Genomic DNA, 12,568 nt, shown 5'->3' on the forward strand with positions numbered 1-12,568 from the left:
TTTTACAATTAAAAATGAATAAAATTATTGAATAATTTATTGCTGTGGTTTCACTGACCAATCCACAGATAAAATTAAATGATCGTAGCCATGCCCATGTAGTGTGTTAATTGCATCAGCGGCATCTTTTCGAAATTTAAAATGGACATAAGCAAAACCTTTACATGCATCTGTTGCTTTATCTTTCGCCAAAAATATACGATTAATGGGTCCAAATGGTTTGACGAGGTCTTCTATATCAGCATCTGTTGTTGACTCACTTAAGTTAGTTATACGAATTGCGGTCATGTCTTCATTTCGTCTTTGTGAATTTGGATTATCACCACCCTTTCTTGCACCATCACGCATATTTGGTGGTACATATTTGCTACCCCCTGGTTTGCTTGGATCTTGTAAACTACTAGCATTTGGTGCTGCAGCTAAAAGTATAAACATTTTATTCGAAAATATTTAACAGTAAGGCTATTCGTACTCAGCGCGTATCCTGTGTGTATGTAATATCATCTGATTGTTGAGCTTTCTACATTTATTATTATTATTTTATCAATCCTAGTTTATATTTTTCATGTCAATAAATAAATAATTAAATTATACAAAAGGTATACAAAAAAAATAAATAAATAAATAAAATAATAACAATATATGTAGAAAGCTAAAAAATCAGATGATTTTACATACACGCAGGATACCCGCTGTGTACGAATAGCCACAGCCAATATTTAAATAATTTATATTTTTCTTACCTGCTTTCTTCTCGTCAGGAAGTTTGCCACCAACATACTGAGTGTCTTTATACGGACATTTTGTAGTCCAATGGTCTCCATTACATGTACGACATTTAACAGCACCTTTATCGCCTAAACCTTTTAGTTTATCTAAAGCACTTTCTTCCTCAACTTTATTATCCTCTTCTTTGCTACTAATAAATTGCATATAAACATCTTCAGCCACAATCGTTGTTTGTGGATTTGGACCAGGTTTATCTTTTGCTGATTCACCAAATTTTGCTAAAGTTTTTCGAGCCGCGATCGATTTGGATACGATGCGTTTTTCAATTTTATATGTACGTACTATTTTTTCCTTTTTACCATCATCATTAATTTTATACTCGGTAATTATTTTAAAACCATTTTCAAAGACTTCTGTGGGCGGTGGTAAGGCTCCACCTTCTAATTCGACTTCGTCTGCCCAACTGCATTTCACATCTTCTGCTACAGGCATCTAAAAAATTCACGTGTTGTTAATCAAACATTTTGAAGTTATTTCAATTATTATTACCTTTTAAAAACTTATCCTAAATAATATTTGACAATTAACAATATGGTTAAATTTTTCACCACGAGTTTGCTTGAAAAGTCAAAATTAAAGACTGGTTAATATTAATAAACCAAGATATAAAAGGATCTTTCCAGTAGTATTGACAATACGTGATAAAATAGGCATAGCAATCACCACAGAGAGCATATTCCGTATTTTAAAAATTTTTTTAAAATGAATACAATACATTTAAAATCATACATAAATGGTAAATATAATTAATAATAAAATCATACGAATAATAAATTTAATTTAAATACGGAATTGTCTATTTCTTTTTAAAGCAAAGAATAGCTGCGTTTATTTGTAGTGAGTGCTCAGTCAATTAACTGAGCGCGTTAGAAAAAGTACTAGTACTGACACCCCGTTTTATATGATAATTCATTTTTTCTTTAAGATACATGAGGACGAGGTGTCAGTAGTACCAGAATCATATTTATTAGAGCGCTAAATTTATGCTCAATATGGCTCAAATCGGCTGGACGCAACTAATATTTGAAATAGCAATATTTCACAATTTGGGAATACCGTTAAAATTTTTTAATAATTTATTCAAATACTAAATATCAAAATATTGTGCATTTTTATTTTATATTGGGCTTGAACAGCAGAAAATGTGTATTATAAAAAATAACGCCCACTCTTATGTGAATTTGGCACTCTCATACATTATCTATTTCTTATTAACTACAGGAAAAAATATTTAACGAGTTCTTGAATGCACATTTTCTGCGGTATACCTTTTTTGCTGTAAATAGAGCCCATTGTTTATAATTCATAATATAATAATACATAAAAATTAAGATGCCCATAATATTTTAATTTTAAATTAAGATGTCCTGTTAACATAACAAACGCTATTATGATCATGTGTCATTTTGTGTTCAGATTGGAAAGCCAATTGTGTGTACTTTAATTTTGTGTTGCTTTACCCGACAAGTAAATTTTAGAACTTCAAATGGCGTTTACGTGAATAATTTATAAAAAAAATAAAAAAACTTATTCTGCTTGTAAATATTGCCTTTAAAGTGGAAATAAAATGGACTTGCCAAAACCACCTCCTGGTAAGATTTTCAAAATAATAATTGCTTCATATTGTATATAATTTTGTAGGTTATATTATTTTTTCTCTATGTCTTGTGATTTTTTCAAAACGGATTTTTTTTATTATTTTTAGATACCGAACTTAGAAATATTATTGATAAGCTAGCTCAATTTGTGGCCCGTAATGGACCGGAATTTGAACATATGACCAAAACTAAACAGAAAAACAATCCAAAATTTCAATTTTTATATGGTGGCGAATACTTTAATTATTACCAGTATAAAGTCACTACAGAACAAGCAAGTAAGTACATGCGAACAATTTTGTAAATTGAATCATTAATTGTAAGATATTAATCAGGAAATGTTTTTGTAGTTTTGAAACAACAAGGTATATTATCTAAAAATAAATCACAAAACGTTACACAAAATATGTCACCGGCATCAAATACTATTGCCATTTCACCATGGACGGGTGCAACAGTTTCAATTCCTGGTCCAGTAGCATCAACTCCAGGTCCTGTTAGTGGTGGTAGTATGTTGACTGTTGACCAAATTACGCAACAGCAGACTACACTTCAAGAGCAAATCCATCAAAGTGAACAAAATTTATCGGCTCAGTATAATGTAAATTTTTGTTATTTTTAGAGGGTTATACCTAGCGAGAATTCATATAATCACCCAGTTGTTAGACAAAGTTTTAAAGGAAATAAAATCTGAACACCGAATACGTTTTTGCGGTGTTTGCATTTTACATTTTTGAGGTAATTGCATTTTGATAAAATGCAATTTCATCTTCTATTGTCAATTTAAGTAAAGGGTGGCTATATTCGTACACAAGTGGATCCCTAACGAAAATCGTATTTATGATGAAAAAAAACTCATAAACTCAGATCGATTAAACCAAACTAACTCAACCTTAGACCCGCTGGATACAAGATTGTGTATGATGTGAATATACTCACCGTTAAATAAATACGGTGTGTTTAATATTTTGAGAATTACAACTTTGTCCTAGGTGTAACCCCTTCACTTATTTAAAATTTCCATATTTAATGATTAATTGGGTTATTAGGTTCTAATGCAACAACAACAAGCACAAATTGATGATACAGTTTGTCGAGCCGAAGCTGATGCATTAGAACGTTTAGCAAAAGATACTGAAATCGATTTAGAAGCATTGGATCAATTATTACGACCAATTATGGATTCATGTACTAAGGATAGTATTAGTAATGGTAAAGGATGGATTTTACAACATGGCACAACACCTGATAAATGTCAAGCAATTGCTGGTCGATTATTAAAAAAGTGAGTACACAAAATTAATAAAAAGAACGTAGAAAAGTATTTCTGGCATCTATTAAGAAAAATAAAAAAATTAACATATCAAAAATTAAATTTAAATTATTTTTAAAATTATCAAACAATTTCTTTTAAAAAATTAAGTAAACAGTTGTTTTTTATCAAGTTATATTATATGTTTTTTAGAATAAAATTATCGATAAAAGGCTAAAATAAATTACTATAATTAACCTTTTTTTCTGAAGACTTGGGGCGGAGGAGTATGAATTCATTTTATGACGTTAGAATCTAGATGTAAATCTATCAACATATTAAAAATGAATACATGCAAAAGTAATAAGTTGCTATATTTGTATTTAAATTATTAAATAAATTATCAAATGCATTCAATTAACTAAATCTTCCCCCCAAAATCTTCAGAGCAATAGGCTAATTGTTCACAATCAAGTATTTAAATTTTATAATACTAAAAACAAAAGTATGTCATATGTCAAAATATTTTTAATATTTAACTTTTAAATATGACCATGTATAAGAATGATACATTCAAATATTTTGGTGAAAGTATAAATCTTCGTAGAACTAGACATGGTATGCTCTTTTGTAGGTAGGGTAGGAGTAGGATGGAAACATTTTCTAATTCTGTTGCACGGTACCCAGTCAGCGCCATATTGTTTATTTATTTATAGTGTAGGCGCTGAGTATGTTTTGTATACATTAACAGGTCCTAACGAACAAGTAGTGTATTGTATTTTGTATCGACGTATTTTGACCCGCTGAATGTGAATTGTCAGCTTGCTCAAAGCTCAAACTGGGGGTGGGGGGGGGGGGGGTAAGGGAATTTGTTATAAAGAAATAAATTGTTTATACGGTCATAGTTCCTAAGTTATTGAAAATTTAGTATACTCATATTATTTTATTCAAACATGTAAAAGCAAATATTTCCTTTTTATTCGTCTTGATAGGACCAATAGAACCGGAGATATGATTAAAATTGTAAACAAAAATGATAATGCATAAGATCGGCGCAAAGCGCTTGGTTTGAAACGGCCGAAGATTGCTAATTAACAATATTTTTGTACTTTAAGGTACTCATTTTATAGGTATGAGTATATTTTAATGTTATGCACATAATAATACGTTTTATGAAAAAGGAACGAAACTAGCACGATTGTAAGTATTAAGTTTCATCATTTGGCCGGCCCATTATTAGTTTCTAAGTCGATAGCGAGCCCTAAGCGAAAGAAAATCCCACATAATTATATATGAGAAAATTGAAAATTTGTTCTAGTTTAAGAATCTTTTTGTATGCACTCAGCACCTTCGCTATTCCATTTGAGCTGTCAAATTGGTCAATGTTTTGTTTACATATTAAAAATTGAAAAAATCTGAGGCGGAAAAAGTTCATCAACCATTAATTATTTATTCATTGCCAGGAACTATTTTTCTCACAAGGATTGTTTACACAAACGTATTCATTTTTTTTACAACATTTGAATCAGGAAGCGGGAAAAAGCTAAAGTGGCGTCGACTGGGCACATGCACCTACAGAACCAAAACTCGTCCTACATCGAGCATACCTTGTCTAATTCTACCAAGGTGTAAATAATAGGTTGATATTGTATACAGATTATTAATATTCAGGTGAAATACAAAATTTATTAATAGTTATTATAATTAAACACAATAAGTTCAAAAGTGTAAAACACTTATCATTCTAATACACCTGTAGCTACTGAAAGGATAAAATTAAAGTGTTATTGTCCCCACATGAGGTAGCACCATATGACTTGACATTTGGAAAATAGAAAGAAGAAAAAAAAAAGTAAAATTTCGAATCAGTGGAAGTATAATTTTAGTAATTAAATTATTTGATAAATATAGAATCTTTAAAATTTTGAGTACGAAATTGGCCTTCATATTGAATATTCAACTCATTATAATGGAGTTATATACTCTGTAATTTACTGGAATTTAGAATTTATATTAGAATTGACTAATACCTTTTTTGACTAGAGTCCTAATAAATTGTCCTATTTAAATGAATCGAAAATCACTCGGATTTAAAAGAAATTCATTTTTCGATTAAAAATTTAGAATATAATTGAATAGGAAATTAAATCACTTCGATGGAAATTTTTTGCTAGATGGCAAATTATAAATTTGAAAATATAACTTTAAAATCTACGAGGCACTGACACTTAAACTTTCTTTAAATACTCCAAGTATGTACCTTCTTGATAAAAAAAAAAGAAGATTGAAATAAGCTTAAAAGTTAAAATACTGAATTTTATTTTGAATTTTTTTTCAATTCCCTCAAAAAGTATCAATTTTCTTTATGGTTGTACAACTTTGTATACAAATTTTATTAATAACCAAAAGATGTTGATTGCATACGAAATTTAGCACACAAACAAAAATAATAAGTTGAAAAATTGATTAATGTTGACAACAAATTATATTCGTTATTGAGTTGAAAAATTTGTACATTCACTTACAGCATATATGATCAAGTTAGTAAGACGCTTGGAATGAATCCAAGAGACCCGAGTTATTACTGCGTTATAGGTGCATTCTCTCAGGATTCTACATTTTATTTAGCTGGCTTCAATAGCTTCAACTATACTCAAAGTCAGATCACAGTTTTTTGTTTGTTTAATATTTCTTTTTTTCCGCTATGATTATTTCCAAAAATGCCATTTCTCTTCGATTAAAGTAACTCGTGTTTTTAACTGTAGAAAATTTGTAAAACTTTTTCTTTTTTTTTTTTAAATTTTAGAGTAAACCATGAAACAACAACTTTTCTTCAAAAACTACACGTAATTTATCTGGTCAACGATGTTTTACACCATTGGTAAGTAATCTTCAATATAAAAGATCCTTCCATGAATTGGGTTTCTTTCAACAGCTTTCACAATCTTAGTTTGTTAGCCATCATGGTCGATTGACTGACGTGATTTTTATCTGTTCATAGAAACTGTTGGAAAATAATGAAGTTAGAATGTAAAACTTTAAATTATTATAATAAATTTAATGTTTCTATATTTCCAGTGCTAGAAAACATGCAGATGATTTAAAAAAAGCATTAGAAGACGTTGTTGTACCAATGTTTTGCAATGCTAATATTGGTGTAACAAATGAACAAAAAAATAAACTTGATAAACTATTGAGTTTATGGGAATCAAAAGCAAATTATTTCTCAGCAGAAACAGTGGAAAAGTTACATAAACCGGTAGAAAGTTTTCAAGAATATCAAGCATCGTTAATTGCAAAACACGCAACACCAATTGCAACGCTTACACAAAATACAAAAAATACATTCGATGGGTAGGTAAAAAAATAAACCTATGTTGAATATTTAGCTTGTGAAACCGATGTGTGTGAATTTAAATTTAATTTAGAAAGCTTCATTTTCTTGAATATCTTCCTCTTGAACTCTTCAGTTTCTTTATCCACAAAGCTTATAACTATCTAATTTCTTGAAACAGCTCCTGTAATATCCTTTGAGTCTAGAATCTTTTCTACGGAATTGTCTAGAAGTAGAAGTAGTAGGGTCAAACCTGATTAATAAGGCTTTCTAGGTCTTTTTCCAGAAATATTCCAGAATTATACGGGTTACCAATAAGGATTTAAAGAATTTAATTCTATTTTTTTTTTTTGCTTTTGCTGTAAAGCTTCTATTAGACGAAGCATAAGTACAGTCGTGATTTCAACTGCATGCGGTCGAAATATTCGACAATAATGTGCAGAATTGCATATATTTTTCGACTCAGTTGTAAATTTTAAAAAGCTCACGAAAAAGAATAATAGCAATGAAAATTCATAAAAAAAAATTTGTTTTTGACAGGTATCAAGCACAGCATAACGCATTCGTTGCACATGCGGCACAACAAATTCAAGTTCTCGAACAACAAAAACAAACCGTTATTGAAAAACAACAGCAGCAACAAAAACAAAATACATTTCAGCCACCCGCAAATTTTCAACAAAATAATCAAATGCCATTAACATTTACTCAACCACCTCCCGGAACACAATACAATCAACAACAATCGGCTGCGTTTATGTCTGATGATGCTGGTAATTCTAATCAAAGTAATTTATCAAATTCTAGTCCAGGACATCATCCACCAACATCGGATACATCACAACTTGATTTCATTAGTCAATCATCAAATCCACCTGCACCATCGGCAGGTGGATCCTGCACTGCAAACAATAATAATACTAATAATAATGGCGCTTCAATGGACAATAGTAGTTTTAATCAAAGTAATTTAAATATTCCAGGTGCAAATCCTATAAATCCTAATATACCATCATTAACAAGTATTAATCCTAATGTTATTGTACAAAATATGCCACCAATTAATGATATACCACCCCCTGGAGCATTTTCACAACCACCACCAAGATTTTTTGATGCCGCTCCTCCTCCACCCGCAGCCATTTTCCCAGATTTTTCAAAACCGCCACCCGGATTCCCTGTACCTGCATTTGCACCACCGCCCGTGGTTGAAGAAATATTTCCATCGATACCGTATTATGATTTGCCAGCTGGTTTAATGGTTCCGCTATTAAAGGTAAGTCGTGGCAAATGTAATTTTTTATTGTTAGTTTGTTTGTTAAGCTTCCACGCAAAAATTATTGAATGGGTTTGAATGACACTTTACAATAAAATATGGCTCATACATCAGAATAATACAGCTATAATTTATAAAGATATATTAAAACTGCACCATCTATGAACATCATTTTAAATCTAAATTAAAGATTTCTGTAAAAATGGTGAAAGAGATACAATTTATGGCCATCTATTCTGATATACTTAATCAATTTGAATCAAAATGACTATGCTGCTAAGTTCAACACTTAAATTCTGGAAATCCTTAGATTTTATTGCATACTATTTTCATAGTATAATTAATTATGAAAGAGGTTTTACCAAAAAATTATGTTTGAGGTGGTGTGATCAAAAATACGAGATGATACAAGTAAAAATTTGAAAAAATCATACCAAAATCTTTATAAACTTACTATTTACTTGAAAAATAGCAAATGTGTCCATTTTCTAGTTGGAAGATTCATCATACAAGCCACTAAATCCCGGTGCAATTCGATTGCCGCCACCAGCACCACCAAGTGATCGATTATTAGCCGCCGTCGAAGCATTTTATGGACCGCCATCTCATGAACGACCACGTGATAGTGATGGGTGGGAGAAATTAGGTTTATATGAATACTATAAGGCGAAAAATGCGGCGAAAAAAATGAAAGATGATGCAATTGCAGCAGGCATACGACCAAAATCAAGAAGTCCTAGTCCAATTGTGATTAAACGACCAGAAAAAGATGATTCAAAACGACGAAGATACAGTTCTAAATCACCATCACCCCGAAGTCCGATTAGACGTCGTAGTGGAAGTCGTAGTCGCCGAGAACGTTCATCTCGTCGTTCTAGACGTTCACGATCAAGGTCACGTACACGGTCACCACCATCACGGCGTGATCGATCAATATCACCGCCATCGATGATGTTTATGTAAGTTTTTCATTATTGATTTGTACACATTGTAGAGTGACATATATTCGGGCTTCGTAACTTCGTAGGAATTTGTTACTTATTGAACTAGAAATTTGTAAAACTGTAAATAGTAACAGCGAGAGCTAAGCGTACCAAGATTATGCGTTAAATATATTATGTAAAAACATTCACACACATGCATGCACAAACAAAACGTATACATTGAAAAGCTAGTTACAATAAAATAATATCAAAAAATATTGTAATAGGCTAGTTCACACCATTAACCCTTGATATACTTTATAAGCTGCCAAAACGTAACGTTTGAAATGTAATAAATTTCAAGCGCGTCAACATAATGGTCCACTCACTTTATTTTTTTCGACATGTTGCACATCTCGGATTTTAATAATACTTGGCATGCTGTTAGAAAAAATATAGACAATTATTTGAATTATTATATATTTCAAAGTGGTAACACGATTAGATCTAATCGTCTCTGGACACTATTTTTTAGATAACTAAATAACTAAGCATTCAATTCCAAACTTAATAACTAGGTATGTTTATTCAATAAAATTTCTCTTACAGGCCGAATAGCTTACGAAACGAGGATAAACTTGATGAAAGTAACAAAGGACATCAATTATTGAAGAAAATGGGATGGGGTGGATCTGGGCTTGGTGCAAAAGGTCAGGGTATTGAAGCACCTATATCTGGGGGTGAAATCCGTGATCGACAAGACATGTACAAAGGTGTTGGTATTAGTTTAAATGATCCTTATGAGAGTTTTAGAAAACATAAAGGTGCTGCTTTTATTACACGAATGAAAGAGCGTGCAGAAGAAAGAGCCGCCGGTGAACGATGTTAATATAAATATTAAGTATACGGCATATATTTTTTTGTATGTTTCCTCTTTCTTTAATCCCGTAAATTTCTCCCTCGCTTTGGTTCTGAAGCGAACAATCGTAATTCTTAAGTGTGTTTATTGTATTTTTAAGTGACTTTGTAAATAAAGAAAAATGAAAACTACCATTAATTAATTTATTTTTAAAACGACTAAAGTTTTTGAAGCCTAGGAATGATGTATATAGACCACAAGCCCATGCTAAAAATTTTCGGGTGAAATGACCCACAAGAAATCATGTTGAAAAAGATGCTCCTACATGTAAAAGTAAGTTTAATTTGTATATATGTTTTTGAATGTATATTTTTAGAAACGAATTTTGTCATATCCCTATATTTTTTTTGAAAAAAAATTGTCTTTGATTTGATTAAGCTCAGACAAAAAAAAAAAAAATTCTGCCCTGAAAAGATGCAAAGGGGATGCACTTCAAGTGTCTTTAGATCAAACATTTTCTAAATGTTATTTGAACATAAGCAAAAAAATTAAAAATTATTTTTGGATTTTGACTAATTTTTAATCAAAAAGTGATCTATAAGTTTTTGCCCTACGCTTAGTTTTTGAGATAAAAGTCACGAAGTGTCCAAAGAGAAAAACGTATATACCTAAAAATAAGCATTTTTTCACGTTGCAATCAGCAATGAGCTGTGTATTTTGATTTTAACACTAAAATTTCGTTAGCGCAGAATTAGTTAGAAGGTGTTATTAATTAAGTGGGAATTGCAGTTACAATTTCATTATTTTTTTGTTGCAATTAAGTTGCAATTAAAATTACATTTTAGAAATGGAAATTGCAGCAAATATATATAATACAGATATAGAAAAGTATGGTTGATGGGAGTTGATAAAGTTGCGAGTGGTATTAAAATTTTGAAATACATTACATCTGCCTTTAGCCATATTTTACATTTTCCAAAAATCAATCGTTTTCCCGAAATTTCATGAAAGAAGTTTTTTGAAATTTTCATTAAAGAATTAAGTATATTTAGAGTGAAACTAAAACTTTCGAATTTTTACTAGTTGGAAAAAGAAAAAAATTATACAGAAAATGCTAAAAATTCGAATTATGAACTAGCCTTAGTTTAGTGAACGCCTCTTATTGTCACTCGCAGCGCCCACTAATTTCACATTTTTTAACAGATCTTCCAAAATTTTCGTTGAACTTCATTCCTAAAGGGGGTTTCACGACCGCACTCTTTTGTATTTTAAACAAAATTATGGAGGTGAAGAGCGATTATGACTGGACACCATCACTAGAGGTGCTGAAACTCGTATATTCTTTTTTAACATTGGTAGTAATGGAAGCTTTTTCCACCCTTCTTATACTCTTTGCTTTCACCCATTATTAGAAAGAACCTGTGCGGCAAGGCAAAAAATGCTTAAAAAGTTCGTAGGAAAGTAGGCTTTCATTTGAAATAAGGAAGTTTCGAGAAAAAAAACAATCCACATTAAATTATTTTTTATTGAAAAAGTGTGCTTTTATTAACTATAGCTTCAACTGAAAAAATGTAATTTTAATATTAACAAAACTAGCTTAGATGTAGGTATTACGATCGTCTCACATAGCACCCGGTATAATTGTAAAATTAATAAACATAAACCTAATTAACTATTATATTTATTTATTTATTAAAAAATAGAGAATGTTCACGATGCGAAACGATGGTTTGAATATTTGAAAAACGTGGCATGCAATATGACAAATTTATTAAAACATGCCCCAATCCACGTGCGTATCGGTGAGAGTGAGTTTATTTATTATTGTTCAAGAACACAAACATACTAAATAAATTGATATATTCAAGTATAAAACAATAGGAACACCACCAACTGTGTTCGGTGATTGGAGTTCTATTTTTGTATGAAATATGTGGGTTGAATTATTGGTATTATGTTTACATTAATTATTATTAGCTCCTGTTTATGAATAATGTTTTATGTAAGATTAGGTTTCTTTTTGAAATATTCAATAAATAGCTTACAGGAATACATAAACTATAATTTAATTGCCTTTATAGAAATAAAAGTAACATTTTTAACACTATAAAAAATAATACTTGTTTATTAAAAAATATAGACAATATTATTACATAAATCACAAAACCTTTGTGTAGAAACTCATGCGATTTAGAATATTTTTAAACTAAAAAAAAAAGATCTTATACAGATTACTACGGAAGCCTGAATGGCTCACTGTCAATTTATGAGAAAGTGGCGCTACACTAGCTTATTTTTTAAATGTGTACTACCTACAAGTATTAAACTAACTTTTAAAAAAGTCACTAGTTCACTTTCAACAAGTGCACTTGTGACTTGTGACATTATGGAAACGAACCTTTTTGAAGATGTCAAACGGTGATGATTAGCCTTTAATTAGCCACTATCGAAACTGTCTGGAATTATTAATAATTACATGTCCGGATTTAATAATAATATGATAATGTTTATAATGTTTCTTACGTAAACTGTTAAAA

The 12,568-nt window shown here is 30.5% G+C and overlaps 2 protein-coding genes across 3 annotated transcripts; one reads left to right on the forward strand and one right to left on the reverse strand.

Annotated features, from left to right (window-relative positions):
- Positions 1-8: 8 nt before the first annotated feature.
- LOC123305127 (eukaryotic translation initiation factor 3 subunit G-like) lies at positions 9-1,392 on the reverse strand. Of its 2 annotated transcripts, none has more exons than XM_044886754.1 (3): positions 1,279-1,392; positions 744-1,221; positions 9-413 (listed from the first exon to the last, which is right to left on the reverse strand). In XM_044886754.1, the coding sequence occupies exons 2-3, from the start codon at positions 1,219-1,221 to the stop codon at positions 37-39; spliced, it is 855 nt and encodes a 284-aa protein (XP_044742689.1). In that variant the 5' UTR covers positions 1,279-1,392; the 3' UTR covers positions 9-36. The 2 variants fall into 2 exon arrangements, with proteins under 2 accessions (XP_044742689.1, XP_044742688.1); XM_044886753.1 differs by having other exon boundaries at positions 9-419.
- Positions 1,393-2,220: 828 nt separating this feature from the next.
- On the forward strand, positions 2,221-10,222 carry LOC123305322 (calcium homeostasis endoplasmic reticulum protein). Its single transcript, XM_044887008.1, has 9 exons — positions 2,221-2,381; positions 2,495-2,665; positions 2,738-2,988; positions 3,437-3,672; positions 6,446-6,520; positions 6,718-6,993; positions 7,514-8,249; positions 8,742-9,208; positions 9,782-10,222. The coding sequence occupies exons 1-9, from the start codon at positions 2,357-2,359 to the stop codon at positions 10,059-10,061; spliced, it is 2,517 nt and encodes an 838-aa protein (XP_044742943.1). The 5' UTR covers positions 2,221-2,356; the 3' UTR covers positions 10,062-10,222.
- Positions 10,223-12,568: the final 2,346 nt, after the last annotated feature.

Source organism: Chrysoperla carnea, chromosome 1 (genome assembly GCF_905475395.1).
Source record: "Chrysoperla carnea chromosome 1, inChrCarn1.1, whole genome shotgun sequence".
Lineage (NCBI taxonomy): Eukaryota > Metazoa > Arthropoda > Insecta > Neuroptera > Chrysopidae > Chrysoperla > Chrysoperla carnea.

Bases quoted from the DNA above. Each gene is read 5' to 3' on its own strand.
- LOC123305127 (XM_044886753.1), bottom strand. From the start codon at position 1,221: ATGCCTGTAGCAGAAGATGTGAAATGCAGTTGGGCAGACGAAGTCGAA. The intron at 420-743 runs GTAAGAAAAATA...TTATACTTTTAG, and splicing joins TCCTGACGAGAAGAAAGCAG to CTGCAGCACCAAATGCTAGT.
- LOC123305322 (XM_044887008.1), top strand. From the start codon at position 2,357: ATGGACTTGCCAAAACCACCTCCTG. The intron at 2,666-2,737 runs GTAAGTACATGC...ATGTTTTTGTAG, and splicing joins AGTCACTACAGAACAAGCAA to TTTTGAAACAACAAGGTATA. The intron at 3,673-6,445 runs GTGAGTACACAA...TTTAAATTTTAG, and splicing joins GCTGGTCGATTATTAAAAAA to AGTAAACCATGAAACAACAA.